The 27468-nt window shown below is 41.7% G+C and overlaps 1 protein-coding gene across 5 annotated transcripts; it reads left to right on the top strand.

Annotated features, from left to right (window-relative positions):
- Positions 1 to 483: 483 nt before the first annotated feature.
- CKMT2 (creatine kinase, mitochondrial 2) lies at positions 484 to 27468 on the top strand. 5 transcript variants are annotated; one of them, XM_035099773.2, is made up of 11 exons: positions 529 to 625; positions 12351 to 12526; positions 12840 to 13022; positions 15965 to 16163; positions 18503 to 18598; positions 18999 to 19220; positions 21436 to 21521; positions 23829 to 23952; positions 25209 to 25343; positions 25520 to 25645; positions 27173 to 27468. In XM_035099773.2, exons 3-11 carry the CDS (start codon positions 12871 to 12873, stop codon positions 27290 to 27292), a joined length of 1260 nt encoding a protein of 419 aa, XP_034955664.1. In that variant the 5' UTR covers positions 529 to 625; positions 12351 to 12526; positions 12840 to 12870; the 3' UTR covers positions 27293 to 27468. The 5 variants fall into 5 exon arrangements, with proteins under 5 accessions (XP_034955661.1, XP_034955664.1, XP_034955663.1 ...); XM_035099772.2 differs by having other exon boundaries at positions 12828 to 13022; XM_035099770.2 differs by lacking the exon at positions 12351 to 12526 and having other exon boundaries at positions 484 to 625; positions 12828 to 13022.

Genomic DNA, 27468 nt, shown 5'->3' with positions numbered 1-27468 from the left:
TCGGGAGTAAACATGGGTCACTGGTACCAAACCATATGGGAAACAGCCCTTCTAGAAAAGCTAACCAACAAACTGAAACTAGCATGGGGACAAACAAAAGAGGATGCCTTCACCGCAATGTAGCTCCCCTTTATTATATACACAGCCCAACAAGACAACAACAGGAACCCGCTGACAGCATATGAATTGATATGGCTAAGCTGACCCAACATCCCCCTCCCAACTGACACACACAAACAAAACTCACTGCAGTCAACTATAGGCAACCAACCATGCCCTGCCACCACCAACAGAAACTAATAAATACTTTTCCCATAGAGAAGTGAACAAAAATGCCAAGATTGAAAAATATCTATCAGTAGTTTGTGCACTGTGTGGAAGATGGAGGCAACCAGGTCACCCTCTTACTCCCTCAAGGACATGGCTGTGTAGCCAAATATTCTGAATAGACCTGAATGGAATGGGGTTGGCCAGTGCAATAAATACTTCTCCCTTTCTTCCCTCCCCTGCCAGCATCTCATTTTGCTCCTCATATGACCTGTAATTTTGTCACAGCACTACTTGTCTGCTTCACACTTCTTTGCTCCCAGGCTCGTTGCAGGACGTGTCTGGCTTCAGCTTCAAGGTCAGTTGGACTTTGCCTCTGTTTATTCACCAATGGCAGTGACATTTCGAATGGGAGGGTTATTAAAAATGTTTTCAAAGTGCCATAAATTGTAGCCTTTTGGGAGATGCAGTTTGCTTATTTGCATAAATACTCAGAAAACGCCAACTGTGAGATTTGTCAGGCCACTGTGCTTCTGACCCAGATAGCGATACCGAAACAAACATGTTAAATGTATGAAAATAAAGCATTTTATGCAAATGGTAATGTTTCTGCAGGCAGCCTGCTGCGCAGACAACTTAAAAAATGTCAGTACTGTCCATAAATGTGTTCCATTAACTATAGTAGAGAGACTGAAATGGTATTGTAGACGGGCGTTTTTAATTCGTATAACCGAACACTATACCCTAAGACTTGATCAGTATCGAGATTTATCTTTGTCTGAATTGCCAGCATCTCTCCAAATTGGCCGACTGATCTCAGTAAAGAATTTTGCTTCATTTACATGCCTTGTTTGGTTTCACATCTACTCAGAAGCAAGCCCCATCGAGTTCAATGAGGCTTACTCCAAAGGGATTACAGAATAACAGCCCAGATTAACAAGTACTGTCTTATTTTTGTGTGATAACAAAACATCAGATGCTGGGGTTTTGAACAATTTAAAATAAGCCCACTTCTAGGTCTATTCTCTTCTTTATGAAAGCAAATAGTCCTCCTTCATTGCTCCATATTTCATAAAATTGTACCGCAGAATTCCATAGAACCCTACAGTAACAATAAACTAAACACGCTTACTTGGAAGTGAGCTCCGCTGAACACACTGAGACCTCTTTCTAACTACATATGCATACGAATGCTCTGCTACGGTAGAATGTTCCTTGTTTTTAAATTTTAGATCCGGCAGGCCTGCAAACAGATCTCATCTGCCAGCAGAGGAACTCGAGAGATTAATTACTGTTGATTATAACCTTTCCCTGTCTGTTTTAGTCTAATTGGCAAACTAGCTATATTAGAATAGTTACATAATATAACCAGAGCTATAGACTGTTACCCTTATACTGTATAGAGTACAATCACTGTATATAGGAACTTAAGTAACCATGTCCATAGATTCTGTAGGTCTATTCTGCATATGATTTAGTTGGATCCCACCCATGGAACACATAATTTCTTTGAATGCAGCTTCTATCCAAGTGCTTAGGATCACACGCCACACCAGCTTAGATTGCGATAATATGGCATAAATGGTTCATCAGGTTGTATAGTTTAACAGTTTGTGGACTAACTGTAGAGTACTTTGAACTATTCGTTACCATGCTGGTGTTAATAATTAAACTTCGTATGATATAAAACTACTAGTACCTTACGATAACCCACAGTGATACAATATCCTAGCCTGACACATGAAGTGCAGTTTCATTTGCTTACATAATTGAGCGGCACTGAATGTACACAAGTATTACGATTAAAATTAAGATTTGCAGTGGTGCCTCGCAAGACGAAATTAATTTGTGCTGCGAGTCACTTCATCTAGCGATGATTTCGTCTTGCGAAGCGCGGGTTGCCGTGGCAAAAAACAAACAACAACAACAAACCGCCGAAAAACTTCGTCTTGCGAAGCGCGGCCATTGAAAACTTCGTCTTGCGAGTCACCAAACACATTGCAAGACGCTTTCGTCTAGCGAGTTTTTCGTTGCGCCAGGCATTCGTCTTGCGAGGTACCACTGTAATTAATTTTATGTATGTTTGTTCATCTGCTTACTTTCTGAATTTATTAACTCATTCTTCAGTACTGATTCCCAAGGCACTGCATCAGGAACTGATTAGCAAAACCTTGAAGGACATTTTTATATTTTAGAAACAGAGCAGCCATTATTGTTATTTGAGAACAGAGAGAGTTCTCAAATACAATGCACCAATGTATCTACCAAAACACTTTCATTTATTTTTTTAAAAAATGATGTTTGGGTTTTGTTTTGTTTTGTTTTGTTTAAGCCAGTACAAGATGCAAATTTGTCCCTTTATCAGCTTTCTACTCTGTCTTGTTTGTTTGCTATTTAAACTACATCTGTGCTGTATCTCAGCGGATGCATAACATTCAGTTTAAGCCGCAGCTTAAGGTGTCTTGAAAAAGTCAAGAGTCACAAGATACATATGATACTGTCCTAGTAGAATAGAAATGTGTTTTATCTACACCTATTTCTAAACAGCTGAGTTTCCTGCCAGTAGTTTTTTTGCCTAAAAAGCAAAACAAAAAACCCAACCCCCATACGCTTCCTAATATTAATGAAAGAGGAAAAGAATTGAGCAAAGAGTGTTCCTGCCACAACCATTTCTCCTTTCGCAGCTCTAGCTTCAATGCTTTAACATGCAGTTTATAAAATCGCTGTGCTTAATCTGACACCGTTTGAACATGCAAGCCAAGGGGACAACTGTCCTGGAAAATGTTGCCGATATGGGAGGTGCTAACTTTAGGTCAGCTCTGAAACTCCTGCCAAAAGTAACACGAGGGGTCTTTGCTGTTCTTAAACTGAAACAAATAGGAAGTCCTGGAGCTCAGTGTAGTAAAAGACATATCCTCTGACGTGGAAGACCTTTCCCTAATTTAATTTGGGGGGGGGGGGAGTTAATTGTGCTTAGTTAGTGATGAGGAAAATTCCTTTTGCACACAGCTAAATGTTGCAGTCCCAATTAACATGACACACAGGGCTCAGATTACTGGATTTCTGATTGTCCTAGTCGCAGTGGGCTTGCCACACTGACTCTGCTAGAGGATGCCATGTTCGTCTTTATGCAGATAAACCTATAGGACAGAGCTTTCCAAACTGTATTTCGCAACACATTAGTGTGTCGGCTGCAGTGTGTAGGTGTGTCACACAAATGCTACCAGAGCTGGAAAGGGGTTCGTTTAACCTGCAGTTTGCTGGAGTATATTTCTGTCTTATTCTGTGCTCCCACTTCCCCCAAGCAGTAAGATGCCCATGAGGAACGCTCCAGTGTTTAGGGTCCTTTGAGGAAGGGGGGGGGGAAACAAGCACACTGGAGAAGTACTGTTTTGGGGGGACAGGAGGCAGGCAGGTGTGGAGGACTCCCTGGTCTTGAATGGGGTAACTGTGCCCCTGAAGGACCAGGTGTGCAGCATGGGAGTCATTTTGGACTCCCAGCTGTCCATGGAGGCACAGGTTAATTCTGTATCCAGGGTGGTTGTCTACCACTTCCATCTGGTACGCAGGCTGAGACCCTACCTGCCTGCAGACTGTCTCGCCAGAGTGGTGCATACTCTGGTTATCTCCCGCTTGGACTACTGCAATGCACTCTACGTGGGGCTACCTTTGAAGGTGACCCGGAAACTGCAATTAATCCAGAATGTGGCAGCTAGACTAGTGACTGGGAGTGGCCGCCGGGACCACATAACACCGGTCCTGAGAGATCTACACTAGCTCCCAGTATGTTTCCGAGCACAATTCAAAGTGTTGGTACTGACCTTTAAAGCCCTAAACGGCCTCGGTCCAGTATACCTGAAGGAGCGTCTCCACCCCCACCATTCAGCCCGGACACTGAGATCCAGCACTGAGGGCCTTCTGCGGTTCCCTCATTGTGAGAAGTGAGGTTACAGGGAACCAGACAGAGGGCCTTCTCGGTAGTGGCACCCGCCCTGTGGAACGCCCTCCCAGCAGATGTCAAGGCAATAAGTAACTATTTTACTTTTAGAAGACAACTGAAGGCAGCCCTGTTTAGGGAAATTTTTTAATGTTTGATGCTGTATTGTTTTTAATATTCGGTTGTAAGCTGCCCAGAGTGGCTGGGGAAACCCAGCCAGATGGGCGGGGTATAAATAATAAAATTATTATTATTATTATTATTACTACTACTACTACTACTACTGGAGACTCACAATATGCATGTATTTTGTGATATCTACATATTAACACATATAGAATCGAACCAGTTGGAAGTAAGCAGACTCCAAAAGCAGGCAGCACAACAGCTAATCCTGCATCAAATTCTACAAAGCCAACTACAGCCTAAGATGCGTTATTTTGGAACTTTCCCCATGTCTGTGCCCAAATTCAAAGAGCAAAAAGAATCTCTTCCCTCTGCTTTTCTAGCTCACTGCAGATGCTGGGGTGCAGCAAGGTCATGTCTGCTAGCATGACCTCAGTGGCTGCATTTTCAACATTTATGAATGGCTACAGATGTGAGGGATGTGGGTGGCGCTGTGGTCTAAACCACAGAGCCTAGGGCTTGCCGATCAGAAGGTCGGCGGTTCGAATCCCTGTGATGGGGTGAGCTCCTGCCACTCGGTCCCAGCTCCTGCCAACCTAGCAGTTCGAAAGCATGTCAAAGTGCAAGTAGATAAATAGGTACTGCTCGGGTGGAAAGGTAAATAGCGTTTCTGTGTGCTGCTCTGGTTTCGCCAGAAGCGGCTTAGTCATGCTGGCCACATGACATGGAAGCTGTACGCCGGCTCCCTCGGCCAGTAAAGCGAGATGAGCGCCGCAACCCCAGAGTCGTCCGTGACTGGACCTAATGGTCAGGGGTCCCTTTACCTTTACAGATGTGTTGCATCAGGAGACATAGCTAGCAGGGGCAGTCCTGCCTTCCTCTCCATGTGTTCAGTATATGTATTTGGGGCGGGGGTATCTGCACACTCCTCCTGCTTTGCAAATAAGGGAATGTTTTACTCACAGGGTTTCCAGAAGTTACAGCAAATAAGTCTCCATCTGCTGGCAGTAAAATGAAGATGAAACAGGTTCCAAATGACTTTTAAAAGAAAATAATGTTGTTTCATTTCAGAAAGCTCCATGCAATATTGGGATTAGTGAATATGCAGGCTTTAAAATCTCCTTTTAGAAAGATTGAACTCACTTGCAGAGAGCCATGACTGTATGACTTCTTGATTGTCCCAGGAAGCGAGAAAAGAAAGAATGGGAGGGAGGAAACAAAAGGCTGTAGGGAGGTTACTAGCTCCACCTCCACCGGCAACCTGAGCTCAGGTTAACCCTTTCTATGCATGCAAGTGTGAGTTAGTACAGTGGTACCTCGACTTACGAAGACGACCGCAGGCACAGAACGCACACACGGCGACAAGACTTCCGGGTTTGCCAACTTCGAAAGTCGAAACCTTCGGAAGTCGAGTCATTCGGATGTTGAGGTACCACTGTAATTGTATATTACAACGGGTTGTGGGAAGTTGGGGAAATGCACTAAGGCAAGGGAAAGAATCCAGTCAAGAATTAAAGGGCTGTTTTTGGATATACTCAATATCAAATTGAAAGTAACACTTCCTATGGTTGCTTCCTTATATCTCATTTTAAGCAAATAGATAGATAGCAATCCTAAGGAATATGATGGTTTGAATCTCTCAGCAGAAGGGACTGAGGGGCACTTTTGTTAAGGTTCGTCCTTGATGAAATAAAAATACATTGGGAGCAATTAATAATAACTTGTGCAAGTTTTAGTGGCTAATTGGCAAACTATTGGATGAATTCTATTAAGTCGGCAACTAGTCTTCTGAGTATTTGATTTTCTTTTATTGAACGAACAAGTACCATCTGCTTTGAAAGCTTGGATCACAGCACAAATCTGCTTGAATAAATTCTGGAGAAAGGTGAAAGCTTTCAAGTGTGTGACCTTCTACATTGACTGCTCTCCAGTTCTTGAAGTTCACATATCAGGCTCAGGTTAAGAAATGTTGCTCTAGAAAAAGCAATTAAATTCGCTCCATGTTTGTGGCAGTCACCATTAGCTTGAAAGGTCAGTGACAACAAATTAGCAGCAAGGGCCGCTTTTGAAATCTGCACAAAATTAAAATGGTGTGCTTTGTTTAGTCACCAGTGCTTCTCTGTTAATTGCTCCCACACAAAATCAGCTGTCTCATCTTTCGAATTTGTCATGCATCGACCCCTCATAAAATGGAATCGGGGTGCCATACATGCACTTAGCAGCTGTCTCTGTCCTAGCTGATGTGAGTTTCTCCATTGTTGTAGCCAGACACCTTTTGGCATTTATTGCTAAAAGACCAAGACACCTTGACTACTATATTATTGGGGCAGGACAGTAACTCCCTGGTCATGCATGCACAAAACCCTGAGATCAATCCCTGGCATTTCCAGGTGGGCAAGTCTGTAAAGCACTACTTTCTGAAACCCAGGAAAAAGCCCAGTCAGAGTGGCAGGCAGCCCTCAGCTTGGTAGACCAACGGCAATGCAACAAAGCAGCTTTCCACCTTCCTAGCCACAACTTGCTTCATACTGGTTGCAAATGGAACTCTCACAACCTTTAACTACGACCCATTCAGAGACTCTTTGGGAAAGCTGAAGACTCTTGGATGCATGTTGTGTACTGAATTTATTTATGAATGCGTCAGCTCCAACAACCACATGATGTTTTAGGGAAGCCTCGGGGCAGCTTATAACACAAGTGTAAAATCTCAGATGAACCATATTAATATGGGTCCTTAGGGGTTTTTTTCCCCCAGGGGGAACTCACCGGACCTCAGTTCCGACACCTCTCAGGTGGGCGCCATTGGCATTCTAAGAGAAAGAGGGAGGTATTCATGGTGAGTTCCAGCACCTCTTTTTCTAGAAAAATAGCACTGTGGGTCCCTGTGAATTAGCTGAAAAGGCGGGAAGGGTTCATATGCTGGGAGAACTCACCCAGGTAGAACTTCCAGCTGTCCGTGATCACAGAGGTCTAAGAAATAGTCCTCTATCCAGAGTAGGATTGAACCATCTTCTAAAATAGGCAGCTTTATGGTACAACTCTTCCCATGTCTCTGCAGAAGTAAGTTCTGTTGAGTTCAGTGGGCTGCATTCCTAGATACAGGACAGCACCCTCTGTGTCTGGCAGGACTCAACCCCACAGCATGGCATCAGACAGGATTTCATTACTGTTACTGCCAAATTTCAGGATTTCATTACTGTTACTGCCAAAGAAAGTGTCTTATAGGGAAACCAGCCAGACCAGCAAATGTGCCTCTTAATGGCAGTAGTGCATGTCATACTGGCTGACTCCTATAAGTATTTCCAAGTCAGGCTTGTTCTGGTCAGAGCAATAACCAACAAGGCTGCTATGTTTTCCTGTAAGAGACCACCTTTGCTCCTCTAACCTGACTGGAGCATCTGGTTTTACCTAGTTTGGCAGAGCCATAACTTTGATAGATGTGGTAAGCTATCCATGCATCCCACAACTGGGTAAGAAGTCTAAATAGGATTGCCAGGTTCCAGGTTAGGGACAATAACATGATTTCAACCAGGGTTCTGCTCTTTATGCTTGGATTCAGACTTGGAATATGGAAAGGAGGAAGGAAGCTATTATTGCACGGAAGAATGTACAGAATTGCCTTGTCCCCAGCATCATGCTCACTGTGCTCTCGCTCAAATTCCTTGCATTCAGTGTTCCTCTGTGGGGAAAGGCTGCATGGAACGTGCAGGTTATACACATTAAGGGTCTCTCCATGTGTTCAGTGTACAAGTTCCTAGGCTGAGTGAAAAGCGGCATGAGCCATTTTCACACAGTAGGTCTTGGTGGAAAATCAAGGGCAATGTGTCCTTTCCAATTTGCCCTTCCAGATGCTATGAGTATGGATAAAGACCAAGCTGTCTGTCTGAAAAAAATATATGCCATTGAGACATTGGGCATCGTTTTGTTATGATTTGAGGCATTAGTGCTAGGATGACACATCATTGCCCTCTGCTGTAGGGCATCAGGATATGTCACAGTAAGCAAACAAAACACATTCAGTTCACCAATATTGTCTAGACCGCTCTCCAAGAGTAATGGGATTTAATATAATAACTTCCACTTGCAGTAAAATAAAGCAGGGAAGTAATAAAGGCACCAGCAATGTGAGGAATTATACTGCAGATTCACATTGCACCCAGTGGCGGGGGGAAATACAGCACATACAGACCCACAACTTTTCTGAAACCCAACACAGACTACCAGGAAATAATTCCTGGGAAAAGTATGGACAGCACAGAGGCCCAGAAGTAAAACAGAATTGCACCAGCCAAAGAGTTGTGGCTGACACCTGCAGCACCCTTAACTAACCACAGTTCCCAGGATTCCTTGGGGGAAGACATGACTCTTTGAAGTGGCACTATACTGCTTCAAATGTGCATTGTCAATGGGGCCAGAGAGGGGGTTATTATTGTGGCTCCATACTTCGAATCATAGAACTGTAGAGTTGGAAGGGACCACTAAGAATATTTTGCCTAATGTGGGGCTCAAACCCATGACCCTGAGATTAAGAGTCTTATGCTCTATCAACTGAGCTATCCCAGAACTGAGGAATGCATGCTCATTACAACACCTAAACAGAACCCTCATTGAATGGCGTTCTAATGAATGAGTATGGGTTGAAAGCGGACCCTCAATCATGCTGCTGCCCTCCCAATATGCATTCATTCTAGACATACACATACACAACATCTGCAACAGATTTATGGCTCTGTGCATTCTGATGAAATAGTCATCATGCAGAAGTATTGAAAAAATACTGTGGTAACGTTATCACATCTGAAAGGAACTTTAGAATCAACCCTGTATGTTTTGTCCCCCACTTACACCCCTTCATTCCCCCGCCCCCTCATTCCCCACAAGCTTACCTACTCTCAGCCTTTGTGTTCTCCACCCACTCCTGTCGTTCTGTGCCTTCTGTTATGCATGCCTCACATATGGGAACATGTACTAATTTTAGATGCTAGTTAAGGGCCAAGGTTGATGCAACTACCATAGGGGTGAGAGCAAAGGCAGCTCAGCTTGCTCCAGGATCAGGTGTTCTATCAGTTAATGTCAGTGGAGGTTAAGGGCACATGGAATAAGCCACTGGGAAAAGCAGGGCTGAAAGGGCTACCAGCTAGTAGCAATGTTTGAAAGTCCAAGGCGTGTGGATTAGATTTATGCACAGCAGATAAATGTCTTAAATAAGACCACATCTGCAAATGAATTTCCAAACCAGGTCATTGTAACACCAAATAACCTGAATAAGGGAATGAATCACACATTGTTTTCTAACACAGAAAAATCCCCCTCTACTGAATTTAACCATATCTTCAAATTACCTGGTGGAGTCTTGGTGTGAAATGGTTTCTGTGAACTAGAGCCTTTTCCATGTAAACCACATCTGGACACGGAGTGAGGGGGTACAGCAATGACACCCAGTCAGGCTTTTTACAAATAATGTGATCCACTAACCTAATGTTCAGACTTTTAAAGCAAACATCCTGTTGGTATCATTGAGGCTTTTGCCATTTCCACATTGCCATTTTCTGATCTATCCAGCTCATTGTATGAAAGGGCTTCAAGGTGTAAAAACAATAAGTCAGCCAGTCAATCAATCACTGCTAGTACAATGTACATGATGACTGTGTCACATTCCATTGCTTTAAGGAATGGGTGGGATATGAAAACAACTTTTCATGCAGTGCCTCCTTGCCAACAGAAATGATATGAGCTAGCTAAACATGACAGACCGTCTGATGCCATTAATGTTACCTGTGATTTGATGGAATATCCTGCATTCAACAGGGGCAATGCACGGGTTATTTTTATGAAGATCATTGTCTTGATCTATTTTCGTAATTTTGACAGATCACCAGTCTAAGAAAATACACTAGAAGGCACACTCCCTGGACAGAATAGAAATGCAATATATATCATTCAGAACAGAAGCAATTCCAGCAATTTCATACCCATTGGTATGACAGTATTTCTTGACCCTCATGGCTATTTTGAAGTCACAAGAAATGCTTCTATTAACTGCAGTAAGCATTTAGAGATGGGCTCCCCCAAGCTCAAAATGGCCTGAGATTTCAGTCAGCCTTTTGCTATGGAAAAGTGGACCTTAAAGGCTGGTGTTCAATTAACTAATTTAATTTTGAACGTGAAACTAGACACTGGTGTCCTGTCACCCTCTAGCATAAACCTTTTGAACTTTATAAAGATGCATGTGTTCGATGGTGGGAAGGGGGTTTCTGCTTGCTCTAAAGCAGGCCTCAGGATATGAGACTGAATATCCTCTTAAAAGGCTTTTATTTATCTACCACAGCAGTGCTTCTCAACCTGTGGGGGTGCTGTAGAAATATCCCAAAGGGTCCATGAAGCAGGTTACAGCAACCTGTGGCGGGCAACTTTTGAGTAAATTCTGAGTAAATTCCCATTGCCAACCTCTTGTTTTTATCACAGCCCAGCAGGTGAAGCAGCCATCACTTCTGCCTGGCCACAGCGCCACCACTGACTCAGCTGCCACACACAAATGTACACACAGAGAAAAAGATCAGTTGAACTAAAAGTGAAGGATGGGCTCCTTCCTTCATTACTAGCTGAGCCACCCACCCACCTCAATACAGACATTCTCAGCCTACTGATAGATAAATGCAAGCCAGGCAATGCAGTATTATAGGCAACGTACAACTGAACCCACATGCACGTTCAACACTTGTATATATTCGGATGCTGCTTCAGACTGCAAGGTTACAAATATGCAGGAGCAATACACTCATTAAGCCTACACATACCTTAGATCTAAAGTGTAAAAGAGCCCCTGACTACCCAAAAGCAATGTGCCACAGACCAAGCAAAAAAGAGCGCAAAAGAAAAGAAAGAGGAAGCATATCTGACCAAAAAGCCTAACACATAGGATCAGAGATCTCTGCCTTCTGCAAGAGCTAAGCGTTTCTCTTAAAATCTTACACCAACCAACCAAACAATCATCTCTTAGTCTTTCCCATTCCTTAGCCCATGGTCCAGCAAAGCATAGGTCTGACATTTGAGAACACTGAGGAGCAAAGAGGTATCCCATTGGAGTTTGTGGACTTTCCAACTATTGAAAATCTGGGGTTTAACCACAGTTTGGAGCCAACTATTCTCTACTGAGAGCGGAGGGGGATGCTGGTTGAATGAATACTGTAATACAATTAATTATTTCCTGTATTTTTATCCTTTTGTTTATTCCAATAGGTTTGAAGTTGAAGGGGCATGAACCTACTAGTCAGAAATGACTAACTGGTGTTTGTTGTTGCAGTGAATAAAAAGTGAATTCATTTAAAAGTGTCACTGAAGTTCAGAGTAGTTCCCCCCCTCATTATTTATTGTCTTAATGAATGGAGCCTAAAATTACAACAAATAGTGATGGGTGTGTGTCCATGAATTATTTCGAGGTTAAAAGGGGGTTGTCATACTCCTAAAGCTTGGGAACCACTGGGCTATCGTAACTGCTGCTAAATGATGAGGTTCACAGCACATGCATGCATTACCGCTTCTGTCACCTTGGAATGGGCTATACTGTAATGTACCCAGAATACATGGGTCTCTTACAAAATACAAGGCAGCTACTCTGTGATTACAGCAAAGGAACAAGAGGTGGGCAAAGTAGGATGATACTGTATTATTAATCCATCTTGACAACTGGGTTTCAGTCCTGAAAATTCAGTAATTAATTACTCCAGGTATGAAACATTTTATACCCCTCCCTCAAAGCACTCTAAAACTAGGCTACAAGAGGACAGTTTCTTTTTGCTTCTTCCTCCCTCTCTGTATACTTTTATGGTTTAGGGACCATAGCCACTTATTTAGTAGTTGCTTCAGAGATAACTGTAGATAAGAAAAAAAATCACAGTAGCTCAAAGCCATGAAAGAAAAATTGAAGCATGGGGTTTGCTCCTACTGCCTGTGTTTTAAGCCAAACATTTCTGCTGAACTGCAGGAATTATTGACGTGTTTTCTTTCCTTTGTTCAATAGGTCAGTGCTTCTTCTTAGTGATTAAACCCCGATATGTGAATGTGCATGTCTGGAATGCAGAGACGAGTTTTTACATGATATTTGCACTGAGGACTAATGGAAACTGGCATCTCCCACTGCACAGACCTATACAGCAAAAGAAAGCCACTGATACTGAAACATATTTCAACAAATTGGTAAATTAAAAAAAAACCTAACAATGAGGGGAATCAAAGGAGAAAGTGCTGAGATAGCCATGACGGACCTTGCTAATTTAAAGCCTTTAATGGACTGGGTCCTGGCTAACTTGGCACTTTCTTCTTTATGATCCCCACTATTCCAATATTTAAGTTCAAAACCAACAACTTGAGTTGGGCTTGTAAAAGACAAAACTAGGTTTGAAACATCTGAGACTGCTGCTAAATATGTGCCTGCCTCCATAAAACAATCAACCAGTTGGCCCCATTGCCACCATTCACATACATGTACCTATTTCAGCTCTCATTGCAGATTTGTGTGCAAAACTCATAGGTGACAAAAGATGGCCAGTACCTTCTCACGTCTCCTGGCTGGTCGAAGAACTGTAGTTCTCTTTGCAACAGTTAGTACCGGGGCATTGACCACTGGATACCTGCTGAATCAGCAAAATGTGAAAGCTGGATCCTATCACAGACAAAGACTATTTCCTCCAAGGTAAATACTTTGATTCAAATAATTGATGAACAAGTGTTGGGGCCTGTTGCTTGAAGGGCCTAGGTGTCTCCACTGAATACTATTTGGCAGTAAAGAGGAAAACAAAGCTGTTGAGTGGGAAGAGAGCCCAAGAAGCAAAGGTGTTGAGGAACAGCAGGTGAGAAGGTTGAAGAAGCAGGACAGAACTAGCAATGGACTTAGGTCACAGCTGCACCATACATTTAAGCAGTGCTTTTTTCTTTAAAAATGTTTAGGGGTACTCTCATTTTGACTCAAGAAAATCACCATTCTATAGTTCAAATCAGGGAAGATAAATACAGTGAATGGACAAAAGTACAAAGATTCACAAAATGTTTATGGGTACAGTATGCTTATGCCTGCTGTTTAATTTCCAAGCAAAGGGTCTGCTGGTTTCTCTTTAAGGTTTCCAGACTCAAAAGAGAGCAGGGCAATTAAAGGCACAGAAGTCCTGTCCTCTATTGAGTCTGGCAACCCTACCTGCGTACCTCCAGAAAAAAAGCACTGCATTTAAGGCACACAGGTATACCACCTTAACAGGCATGGCTCTTTCCCCTTCCCCAAGAATCCTGAAGACTGCAGTTTACTGCTCACAGAGCTACAGTTCCCAGCATCCTTAAGAAACTTTATTTCCCAAGATTCCTTGGAGAAAGTCATGTGCTTTAAATGTATGGCTCTGAGTTCTAGAAGACTTGCTCCCTGCTGTCTGGCATTTCCCCACTTGCCCAGGGAGCATGGGGCCCTGACTGACTCCAGCTACAAAAGCTGAGTTTGCTGAAGTGGCCAGAAACCATCTTGGCTGTGTCTTAGTGCAGACCCTGGTCATCAAGCCTGAGCTTCCACAATGAACTACCATGGGCAGGATTTGCAGCAACAGCAGCAGATATGTTCTATGCTTGTGATAGTATTTTATTCTCTTGTTAATTATACTGTTTAAATGTGCTTTTTATATTTGACATGGGACTCAGCTAGACTGGGAAAGAAAAGGTGTTTTATATTATTTGTATGTGCATTTTAACACGATGACACCAGTTGAGGCTGTGGAGTTCCATTTTTGCCAACCCGATTTCTCATACAAAGTTTACAATGTGTTTAACTGAAACACTTCTTTAATGTGTCTAGATCCAGTCTTACTTTAGTAATGTTTTATTTTGAATTTTTTTAAGATAACATTTTAGTTTCCATTTAATTATGTTGCTTTGAATGTATACTTGATTTATTCAGTAATGTTTTATTTTGAACTATTTTGTTTTATGTTTTTATGTATGTTGTAACCCAATGTCCCCACTGTGGAAGGATGTGTGGGTCCAGAATTGGCCTCCACAGTCACTTACGGACCCATTGTTAAAACCGTGTTTATGGTAGACAATCTTAGTCGGCTACGAGTGATTGCCAAAGAGAGAGAAAAGAAAACCGCTTAGAGGTTTCCCCCCTAAAAATATAATGCAGTATAATAATAATAATAATAATAAGTAGTAGTAGTAGTAGTAGTAGTAATAAAGGATAAAGTGATTTGAATGGGGCAATAGAGGCTGAACTTCCCAAACTGATTTGCGTTTGAGGGGCACACAGAACACAGCAAGCTAGAGTCATAGTAAAAAGGTAAAGGTACCCCTGACCGTTAGGTTGAGTCTCGGACGACTCTGGGGTTGCGGCACTCATCTCGCTTTTCTGGCCAAGGGAGCTGGCGTTTGTCTGCAGACAGCTTTCGGGTCATGTGGCCAGCATGACTAAGCCGCTTCTGGTGAACCAGAGCAGCACACGGAAATGCCGTTTACCTTCCTGCCAGAGCGGTACCTATGTATCTACTTGCACTTTTGACGTGCTTTCAAACTGCTAGGTGGGCAGGAGCTGGGACTGAACAAAGGGAGCTGACCCCGTCATGGGGATTCGAACCACCAACCTTCCGACTGGCAAGCCCTAGGCTGTGGTTTAGACCACAGCGCCACTCACTGCTCCTTATAATAAGCAGGTGTCATTTTAAAAATCTCCATTCCACAGAGATTCCTGAGGAACTAATTATAATAAATCTCCCTCTTCCTTATGAACGATATTATTTACTACATTTATCTCTCATTTTCCTTCCAATGAGTTCATCCCATTTTATAGGGAGGCAAGGCCACAAGTGGATGGCTGGCCCATGATCGCTTAATGAGCTTCATGGTTGACCGGGGACTTGAATGAGATTCTTCCCCAGCCCTGATCCAATAGTCAACCCAGCCTTCACCAATCTAGTACCCCCTCCCCCTGATGGTTTGAACTACAACTTACATTGACCTCAACTAGCACTGGTTGGGGATGATGGGAGTTGTAGTCCAAAACATCTGGATGGCAATAAACTGACCAAGCTGCTCTAAACATTACAGCAAGCTGGTTCACTTCTGTAAAATCCGTAATAAGTATCAAAATAGTAATGAAACAGTTCTGTAAATGTTGTGAGCAGATACACTTCCATGAATTCTAGTGGAGCTACACTGATTAATACCAGCTGCAGATTCATCTCATTAAATCTAATTGCACTTTGATTTTGCAGATTAACACAAAAAATATAAATTCTGAAGGTCATATAAATTCTGAAGGTCATTTGCTTCTGCCAAAGTGCTTCCGTCCACTACTGAAACTCTCTGTGGTTTCAGCTGGAAGCCAGCATTCCCCTGGGGAAGCACAGTATGTTTGCTTCCCCTACAGACTGTATAAGCCAACAAGCAGCCACACTTCCCAGTTCCCTGCCATTTCCTTCAAACCGTAACATATTCACAATGTGCTTTCTTTTTTTCTTTTTCTTTTGCTAGAGGCATAAAAGCAGATAGGAAGTAGGATGCCGATTCTGCCCACCTTCCCTGATATGAACTTGAAAATGTAACCAAATATTGCAGATCAATATGAATGCTTTACATTCCTTTTCTTTTTTATTCTTTTACCAGTGCAGACTTCCCTGATCTTCGTAAGCACAACAACTGCATGGCTGAATGCCTCACTCCAGCAATCTATGCCAAACTGAGGGACAAGATGACTCCTAATGGCTACACGCTGGATCAGTGCATCCAAACTGGTGTTGACAATCCTGGCCACCCTTTCATCAAAACGGTCGGCATGGTTGCAGGAGATGAAGAATCTTATGAGGTGAAGATTTTCTATTATATACTGCCATCCACTTGTTTAGTTTGTACATTTACTAGATGAAACCGTTAGATAAACAGATTCTTCACACAGGGTGTAGTTTTAAAGGAAAATAGGACACTAGAGTGTACAGAAAACACAAGGCATATGGATAATTATGGTAGTTGTTTCTCTTCCTTGTGGGATTGTTTCCCCCCTAAGTGGGAAGCTCAGTGAAGAGAAAACACCATTAAAGGCACCCTCTGTATAATAATATGCAGGATAATAAATGCAGGCACAGAAGACAATATTTTATTTGACTCCTGTAGCTGCCTTGTCTCTTGCTGGTAAATTCAGCTTGAGGTAAAAACATGGAACCGTTGTTCACTAAATTGAATGAAGCAGAAATTCTGCTGTAAAAATGTGTGTGCCATGCACACACACATTCCTATACATAGACCGCTATCAACATGGGCGTAACCAAGGAGGCGAAGGGGGACAGCTGCCCCCATCAAGTAAAACAATAGAAATACTTAACTAACTGACCAATCATGTCTGTTCTAACCCCCCCAAAAGAAAACAAAAAAATCCTAGCTACGCCCACTGCTATCATCAACAACAAAATTTACCTCACCAGGAAGCTAGCCTGGCTATTCCATGAATTGAATCCAGGAACTAGAAGGGTCTCAGGCATACAGTGTACCCCCCCCCCAAAAAATCAACCAAATGAGCAAAACACAGGCAGGATTTTCTCCCTACATTTCTTATTTTTCCCTTTCTATTTTAGGCTAGTTTCTAAGGGGCTTTAAAAACTCTTTTCGAAGGGCATCCATGAAGTTCACAACAGTTGTTTGGGATATGTCACACTTGAAAACAGTCTCTTAACAATTGTCAGCACCCTTAACTTCCCAATATTCTTTGGAGGAAGTGGCAAAATAGTGCTTTAAATATATGTGAACTGAGGCATACTGATAACAGAATAAGTAGAATATTGTTATTGGGTGGGAGGTATATGGGGGGGGGGGAACCTAGGTATAATTCTGGGGCACAATACAGCTCTTCTCCAGACTGTGACAGAACAGTCAGAGCAGATTTTAAATCCTACAAGAGGAAACAATAAAGGTTCTGGAGAAAACAGAGGCGATTGAGGCTGTGTCAGGTGTTCCCTAATATTTAAACTGCCACTGCCAGACATACTGGCTAATTAGTATAATCAGAAGGAGAAGTTAGTGATAGGAACTATAATTTTGTACAAGGCTGGAAAACATTTGCCCCACTATAGTGATAACAGTCTCTAGAAACTATTTATTAATTTCTTTCTCTCTTTACTTTTGATCTCAGCATTAGTGCTGTATATATTAAATGAAATTCAGGGTCTTTTCCTCTCTCTCACCCCCTCCCCACTCCTCGCACAAACAAGCTACACTAGTTCCATTCTTCCCAGATTTGAAGAGCAAATCATGAGGCCAACAAGCCCAGAAGCCAATTGGAAATTTTATTTTTATATATCATATTGAAAATGGATCACTCTTCAAGAGCAAATGTACTGGGAAGAAGGCTAAGCTACTGTCTAAGAGGGGGTGGAATTGAAAGTGCATGCATGGAAGTGATGTGGTTAGCCAACTCATTCAGCAACAGACGAAAGAGAGGTATTAATGCCTCTAAATTGTGTCACATTGTTAAATATGTATCTTGCCTTTTTAAAAGGTGAGTAACAATTAAAATAAAATCCTCCCAATGCAGTAGCATTAAAAAGAAAAGGCACAAAAATCAATTGCAGAACTGCAAACTCTACTAAAACAATAAAGTTAGTCTGGGATAAGTTTCACATCTCCCCAATGCCTGCCAGAACTATAAACCCTAAATAAGTGAATCTCCTGAACATCCCTATTTTGGGAGTTATATAAAAAGGATGCTACCACCACTAAGAATGTGCCAGCCAAACTTTTTACTGGACAATGTTGGCACCTGGATTTCAACAGGACTGTTGTTGAATTCAGTAGAAAGTAAGTATACTAATGACTGCAGCCTTAATTTTAGAAGACAATCTCTGTCCTGATCTTATCAGTACAGCCCTGCTTAAAACCCAAAGGAAAGAATAGGAACCCGATTTACTTGTCAGTTTCGTGCTTGACATATCAAAGTTCTGCCTTTCCCCCTAATATTCCTTTCCCATCACTTCCTTTATTTCTTTGTCTCTGTGTGGCTCTTTCCCTTTAGATAGGAGGTCTGGTTAGTGGATGGTTCAAAAAAGTGAGGAAAACTAAAATATATCAATTGCAAATACACAAAAGAGATGTAACCACCAAAGTGACTAGAAAATAATAATAATAATGAATAATTATATGCCATTGACTCTACAGGAATTTGCTGAAATTTTTGACCCAGTTATCAAAGTAAGACACAATGGCTATGATCCAAAAGTAATGAGGCATCACACTGACCTGGACTCTTCCAAGGTAGGTACAATTTAGGACCAATGTAAGAAATCTTATCTGCAGAGAAAAGGGGCTGAGAACAACTATAAAAGTATATTGTCATGGATAGAATTAGCATTTGTCTACTTGTTTCCCCCAAATAATATTTCTTACAACACATAGGACAGTGCTAGATGAAGATGTTCAGGTGCCTGCCTCAAATAACTGATTTTGGGTTAATGCCAAAGAACAGAAAATTATTTATTTCATGTGTTACTGTTGGTTTTTTACTTGCTTCTGGGAGTTTCTGCCTCGGGTACTAAAAATCCTTTGTCAGTCTTGGGTACTTAACTAGGGGATTGTTCTCAGGCAGAACAATGTATTTTGGCCAATCCTAGACAGCCCTTTCTGTGACATGAACTCCCTTTTGTGTGTGGATCAGATCACCCATGGGCAATTTGATGAACGCTACGTCTTATCATCCCGTGTACGCACTGGCCGCAGTATTCGGGGGCTGAGCCTACCGCCTGCCTGCTCCCGGGCAGAGAGGAGAGAAGTAGAGAACGTTGTAGTCACTGCTTTGGCTGGGCTGAAAGGAGATCTCTCTGGGAAGTATTATAGCCTGACCACAATGTCTGAGAAAGAACAGCAGCAACTTATCGATGTAAGTACAGTGCGGAGGTTTAAAGGGATCTTACGCCGCTTCCTTTTGCATACAGATGTTTTATGCACAGATAATTACCGGTAGGCTATTGTTAATGTTGCATTTGAATCCTAAACGCCTAAAAATAGGCTGGGAAAAGTCCCTGAGAGGGCCTGAAATATTGCAAAGGCTTAAGCTTAGGTATATCAAATGAAAGGGCTCTGTTTTGTTTGAACGATTATATTTAGGAGCAATTTAGATATTTAAATATAGTGACAGTCTGCATTTTTTATTTATTTAGTGCCAGTCTAGATATGTAAATGTGTATTGTTTTCCTTCATTTTTAAAATAAAAAGCCTGATATGCAGTGGAATAGTGAGGTGGGAAAATAGTTTAGCCCTTTTCTCAATTCAAATATCATTCTCTTGCTCCCCCACCCCCACCCTGCATATAACCTTTCCCCCTGTAGGTCAAAAAGAAGCTTGGGCAGACAACTGGCAGGAAATGGAAGGGTTAAGCACCACCCTCAATCTTCCACTCGCTTTTGAGGTTGCCTTTTAGTCAAAACCCCAAATTGGGGGCGGGGGCTGGTCCTTTGGGGCAAATGGGGCAGTGCTTCACCAACTGCAGTTTGCCCTCACTTGCCTGCCTTACCTCTTACAAGCAGTTCAGGGATGCCCTGGCCACCAACCCCCTCCCCCATAGTCTTCATTTTGCCCTTGTAGAACACAGCAGGGAAGATGCGGGCAAAACAAATAGTTGGCTCTTCCTATCCCTGGCTCTGACTCCACCTACTGTTGCCCTCTCTGCTTTCTGCCCCACCAATCCAAATGGGCACCAACCACCATGTGTTTATGGCAGTGAAACCCCGGAGCTATATTGCATCTAGTATCTCCCCAGCCCAATGAATGATTTCCCTTCCAGAAAGTAAAAATGTAGATTTTGCAAAAAGAGTTTTTGAGCTGTTTTTTTTTTAAATGAAATTCAGTACCAACATGGGCCACCATATGTCCGGAATTCCCTGGACATTTCAGCGATTTTCGCCCGGGTGCTGATTACATCAGAAATTCCAGGCATATGGCAACCCTATTAGATGGTGATGATTATATTCACCCATATTTGCAAGTAATAGGAATGCTTACAATATGGTGATGTGTAAAGCAACATTAAAAACCACATCCTTGATACTATTATCGTTCTGGGTGATATTCAATGAAGTCATACTCATTAAAAATAATGTACTTGCATTACTTGGAGTGACATTGGATCTCACCTATTATGTCCATAGTTCAGGGATCAACAAGTGCATTGGTGTTCCATTGGACACCCTTACCTTGATTCCGAGTAATCTGTATAGAAGTCGAAACATGCGTTTGTGCAAACCATGACATTTTCATCTAGCTGTCCACATGCCTCTAACTGTGGTATTTTTATTTTAAAGGTGATGGTACTGTAAATCAGGGAATACTGTAAAAAACAAACAGCACTGGATTTAATTTATAACTACAGTGTATTGTGTTCTCATGTACCATGGTAACCTGTACGGTGGAAAAATATGTACACCTAAAACTGCATTAAAGGATGTATGCATGAATGTCCTAATAAACTCTAGACACGCAAAACAAAAATATTACAGATATTTAACTTGCTGGTGGACTCTGAAAACAAGATCTATTAGCTTATTATACCACACAATAAATAAATAAATAAATAAATAAATAAATAAATAAATAAAGACTATAAATAAGGAACACTGCACAACTGAGCTGGGATTTATGCACGTGTAAATGAAAATTTGTTGGGGGAATAAATATTGTGGGGGGGGGGTAATTCTGTTAAGAAATGAAGTGGAAAAACCTTATCTTTAAGGTTTTATTAAAGACTAGACACTGCCTGAAAACTTTTGGCATACAAGTTGGATTGGTATAAAAATTCACTTTAATCTTTATACAGTATGTACTGTACATTGTTTTGTACATTGTTTCTCCTTTATTTCTTTTTTCTCAGTGTGGTTACAACTCTCTAGAATCATTGCTCTTACAACAAAATAAAAACCTACCAAGTTATCTAGGGAGAGAATATTGTCATTTGCAGTGAAGAAGAACCCAGTGTGAATCTTTATTCGCTCAATGGTGGTGCTTGCATGTTCTTCCTTGCAATGACGATTATGAGACCCAAAATTCACTTCTTTCTTTCTTTCTTTCCTTCCCTCTGCCTTGCATATGCTGGTCTGCAGGACCATTTCCTATTTGATAAACCAGTGTCCCCTTTGCTAACATGTGCCGGGATGGCCCGTGACTGGCCAGATGCCAGAGGAATCTGGTATGGAATATGAATTGTGCACGCTTAAGCTATGAAAAAATGGCTTTATTAGTTCCTTCCTAACACAACAGCAGCTGCTATTCTTAAAACTGACTGCATGCTTTTGCACACACTCACTCTTATCTTCTTCCATTAATTAATTTTTAGGGGAAGTGCAGTAGCATACATAAAAAAGAAAGACAGGTGCTTGAGTCTATTATTCTACATCACCAGTGACAAAAAAGGTAGCAAATAACCCTAGTGACTGGATTGCTTTCTTCAGATCATAAGGAATTCGATTCATAGAGAAGTCTGTGGACAGGGTTCTTCTCCCTCAGCAGCTCTCTAAAAAGGCTCAAGGAGACCCTGTGGAATGGGGTGCACTTGAAGGGGGGAAGGCATTCTTCATAATAAATAATGGAGGCATTAACTATAATTATAGTACAGTGGGACCTTGGTTCCCAAATTTAATCCATTCCGGAAGTCCGTTCCAAAACTACGGCATACTTTCCCATAGAAAGTAATGCAAAATGGATCAATCCGTTCCAGACTTTTAAAAACAACCCTTAAAACAGCAATTTAACATGGATTTTACTATCTAACAAGACCATTGATCCATAAAATGAAAGCAATAAACAATGTACTGCAGTAACACAATCAATCAGTAGCTGAACTGGGTCCACAGAGTCACAAAAATAAAACAAAAAAGAGCCGGGGGGGGGGGGGAAGCAAATACAGACAGACCTCAGCGTAACATTCAAAACGGAGTACGTTCGGCAAAAGTTACTTCCGGGTTTGCAGTGTTTGGGTTCCAAGTTGTTTGAATACCAAGGCGTTTGAGAACCAAGGAAGTATGAGCTTCTTATTTATACTAAAAGCAGTTTTGGATTGGTGGTATTATAGAAATTCAGTATGATAAAACCAATGTGATTTATCAGTAAATAATGGGATGAAAAGGAAGAGAACGAGAGAGAGATCTAAATGATTTGAAGGAAATATTAGTTCTGTCTCCCTGATATCCTGAATCATTTGTGAAGATTTATGATGCTCTGAAGGAATTTCTGTTCCTTTGGCATCAGTGATGTCTTACTACTTTGATAATGAATGAATGCTTAAGGACTGAAATGTGTAAGGTACTTTACATGAACGTTCAAACGTGACAGTGTATTCTTTTAATTGTCTTTGTTACTTTTTTTCAAAAGAGTTTATTGTTTTATCTTTGAATGTGTCAGCTGTTATCATGTGTCAGTGTGGGCCAACGTATATAAACAGAACTGAAACCTGCATGTGTGTTTGTATTTAAATATCTACAATAAAAAGTTGCATGGGAATCTTAGCATTGATACTTCGGTGAACAAAAACAATCTGAGTGCAAATGAGCGATAAAATAGCAAAATATCCATTTCTTTCAAGACCCAGGTTTCACACTCTGAATCTTCAGTTAAAAGATATCAGGCATTAGGACAGCTACAACTGTCAGAGTAAATTCCCCATAAAGCAACTCCTAACATCCTGAAATGTCAAGTGTTGTGCTACTTTATTAAGCAAGACTTGCAGTATCATACATAGGTGTTCGACGCAATGCAGAAACTGGTCAGGGAGCATCATGAATACACCATGCCCACACACTGTCCTGAATGCTTTCCAGTCACCAAGAAGCTTAAATGAAAGTAGGCAACACAGAACACACTTGGCTCAGAAAGCATGCTGCACTGGGGTACCGTTTGCAGTTCTGCATTTATGTGCTAATAGGGTGGGAAAGTATTTCACTGAGCATGTAATGGATTTTTGCATGCCAGTTCTGTTGTGGAACACTTGAAAAATGAACTAATTTTAAAGAAAAGTTGAATACGGTTTGGGCTTTAGACAGGATACACCTTCAAAAGTTCCTGTCTCAAACTACTATAAACTGGAGAGGCAGATTCCCTCTTTCCCAATTAAAAAGGAAGAGCACGCTTTCCCTTTCTCAGTTCCCATAGCAGCACATGCCACACGCTGCGTTCATTGCAGAGAACAAAACGTACTCTCTAGCGTAGCAGCAGTTGAGTACCAGTGGGATCAGGACTGAGCAGTGCTCTTTATATAACCCTAGAAATGGGAATGATTTTTATCATTGGTACTTGTTCAGTGGAATGAAATGGCGGAAATCTTCACTAACCCTTACCCTTAACCTTGCCACAGTAATATCACCACACAACGCTCAATTCTGCCCACAACAGAGACAGATAAGAAAGGGGAGAGGTGAAACGAAACAATCAGGCGCCTGTGAGAATTGTTGTTGAAGGCTTGTGTGACAGTAATACCAATGCCTTGCTCGCTTCCAACCAGGCACAACAATGACAAAACATTTCTCGTCTGGATCAATGAAGAGGATCACACCAGGGTGATCTCCATGGAAAAGGGAGGCAACATGAAACGGGTCTTTGAAAGATTTTGCCGTGGATTACTAGAGGTGGGCATTTTATTGTGTCATTTAAAAAAATGTTTCTGAGTTTTAAGCAGAAAAACTTTAAGTTTTAAGTTTTAACCCTCCTGGGGATTGGGGGCCCAGGGCATGACAGTCTTTGGGGCTCCTTAATGGTATGAGAGCAAGTCAGGCATAAACATTCACTTAACTCTATACACGAGGCTGCAATGAAAGTCATAATGCATTCTTGATGGTCAATTTTTATTACAACCTCCCACATGCTAATTGTTGTAATTTTAGGTTCCGTTCATTGATCTGCAGCCTCAGGAACTGCCCATCACCCTCAAAGGTGCCTAAGGGGTAGCTGATGTTACTAGTTTCCCTTCCTCTACCTTTCTACCCCCAAAGGAAGAGTCCCTCTTTCCCTCACTGCCTAGAACAATATATATAAAAAATTTGTCCAGCAACACCTTAGAGACCAACTAAGTTTGTTCTTGGTATAAGCTTTCATGTGCATGCACACTTCTTCAGGGTGTATCTGAAGAAGTGTGCATGCACACGAAAGCTTATACCAAGAACAAACTTAGTTGGTCTCTAAGGTGCTACTGGACAATTTTATATTATATATATATTTCCACTGTGTCAGACCAACACGGCTACCTACCTGCCTTAACAATATCTTGCAGGCACACCTGCAGCTCAGAGAGAAAAATGTTGCTACCTGCATCAGTCTGGTCAGTACAGCTCAAACCTAGGATGGATAATCTTCAGGTGCTGATACACAAAGCCTTTCCTCTCAAGAATGGCCAGTCAAATCTCCTGCCAAATGGTTTCCACATAAGCAAATTTACCCTGTTTTAATTGATTGGCTGCATTTTAGTCAATTAATCAAGTAAAATTAAAAGAAGTATTCCACTTCCTCAATAAATTCTGAGATACACTTCAATTTCAAAATGCAAAGATGCAATTTTCACTCCAGTTGCCCAGACGGAAGTCCCAATGAAAGTTAATAGGGCTGTATTTTCTTTAATACAAAAAAAAATGGTATGGGGAATTAATACAGCGATCAATCTAACCTCCCAAGTTGAAGCTTCAATTTAGAGATAATATTCTGTTCTTGCTTTCACTTGTGGAACACTATTGATGTCGGCGATCTTTACTACAAGTCTCTGATGCCAAAGATGGTTCTTGTGCAATTATTATACAAGCTGCTAGGAGCTGTATTTTAACAGAAAGCCTGTACTGTTAACAGATGGCACTATCTGTACGCAGCAGTTCATTGCCTTTTATTTCCTCTGTAGGTTGAAAGGTTAATTAAAGAACGAGGGTGGGAGTTTATGTGGAACGAACGCTTAGGATATGTATTGACCTGTCCTTCCAATCTGGGAACAGGATTGCGTGCAGGAGTCCACGTTAAGCTTGCAAAGCTCAGCAAGGTGCGTAAACCAACTCAAATGGCCAAAAGTCAGTAAGAACAATTCATATATATCTGTAGTGCCTGCTTAGACACCTTTACACCTAGAAATGTAATGTGAAAAGTAGGCAACCCTGCATTTACAAACATCTTAAGGAGCAATCACTATTTTAGAAATAATATATTTCTTTATGGCAGGATCCTAGATTTGCAAAGATCCTGGAAAACTTGAGGCTTCAAAAACGTGGCACCGGTGGAGTAGACACAGCCGCTGTAGCAGATATATACGATATCTCCAATCTAGACCGCATGGGCCGATCAGAGGTAAGGTCCCCCCTCCCATTTTTAATTGGAGCAAAACTTGGGGACAGCTTCTTATGCAAGCTATAGATCAGGCATCCCCAAACTTCGGCCCTCCAGATGTTTTGGACTACAATTCCCATCATCCCTGACCACTGGTCCTATTAGCTAGGGATCATGGGAGTTGTAGGTCAAAACATCTGGAGGGCCGCAGTTTGGGGATGCCTGATTTAATGTCTTCACATACAAGCAAATATTGTTAACAGGAAACTCCATGGCACCAATTTGCATTTCCTTGACAAGCAAGACAATAACATGGAATGCATCTGATATGCCTAAAGTATTCTTCTTAAAAAAACATTTGTATAAATTAGATTATTTAGACTCATGTACTTCAGCACAGTGATTCCTTATGAGCAAAAGTAAAGGGACTTCACATAGGAATATTGGAAACTGTTTTATACTGAGTCAGACCACTGGTCCATCTAGCTCAGTATTGTCCACACTGACTGGCAGCTGCTCCCCAGAGTTTCAGGTAGGGGGCATTTCCAGCCCCACCTGGAGATGCCAGGGACTAAGCCGGGGACCACCTGCATGCAAAGCAAGTGTTCTACCGCCAAGGTATGCCCCTTCAGTGCCTGCATGCAGACTTAGGACACAGAAGGTCATTCTCATTTATTTTCCATGAAAGCATTAAGACGGTTGGATGGCATCTTGTACACCCCCCTTCTGGAAACTCCTGCAGCCAAGCTGGTACCAAATGTATTGCTCTGTTTTCGTGAGCCTGAGGGGGGGGGGGCGTGTCTTGTCATCTGGGCAGCCTAGGACCTCCATACACTCTGCCCAGGCTTGGACCCTGGAGATGTCACTTTGCTGCTGCTAACGCACCCCAGAGGTGCTAACACAGCAAAAACAATACGAGAGGCAACAGTTAAGAGTCACAGGTATCTGCAGCCACAGCTGCAGTGGTTTGACTTCACCCTTGGAGGCACAATACATTGTCTCTCGAGACAGACAGATGCCAAGAACAACTCCTCTCCCAAATTGAAATGAACACAACAGACAACATGATAAATCAGGACAATGGCCTCATTGTATAAGCCTATGCCTATGTGTGTATTTTCAATGACTTCATTGAGACCTGCATAAAATCATGCTAGACTGGAATAGATCCTAAACTGGCATCTGATCAATCCCCTTATATTAAAGCATGGCTTATTGAGTCTAGGCCACCTTTATATTCTCATTTCTGTACTCAGATGACAAAGGATCAGTTACCTGAAAAGGGGAAAACCAATAAAACTGATACATTCATTATATCCAAAGTACTTTCAAACAAAGTAACTTAAGACACAGTCGCCTAAAAGGACGTCAAAGTTTCATTATTAGACATGTATCTTACAGTATATAACAAAATGATACTGTTCAGGGAGGATTCTACTACCTAGTTTTACTGAACATGCACCTATGTTCTGTGGTAGATAATTACCCACAGAAAAACCAAGGTTTTTAAAACATAACCTCGGCAAGCTTTTCTTCTTGTTGTTTAAGGTGGAACTTGTTCAGCTAGTCATTGATGGCGTCAATTACATGGTTGACTGCGAGAAGAAGTTGGAGAAAGGCCAAGACATCAAGATACCACCACCGCTGCCACAGTTTGGAAAGAAGTGAAGCTGCTTCCAATGAGTATCAACTGGCCTGCCATGTGTCTGTTGTGACAGACTTTTAACTCTGTATATTCAGTTCCTTAAATACTGTAACTTGTCAAATGGAAAAATGAATAAAAACAAGACCCTGTCACCATGTTCAATAAAATGCTACCTGGTGCCCCAGATATGGCACACCTA

The sequence above is a fragment of the Zootoca vivipara genome, chromosome 11, assembly GCF_963506605.1.
Source record: "Zootoca vivipara chromosome 11, rZooViv1.1, whole genome shotgun sequence".
Taxonomy (NCBI): Eukaryota; Metazoa; Chordata; class Lepidosauria; order Squamata; family Lacertidae; genus Zootoca; species Zootoca vivipara.
The sequence above is the reverse complement of the archived record's forward strand: the minus strand, read 5'-3'. Positions and strand labels throughout refer to the sequence as shown.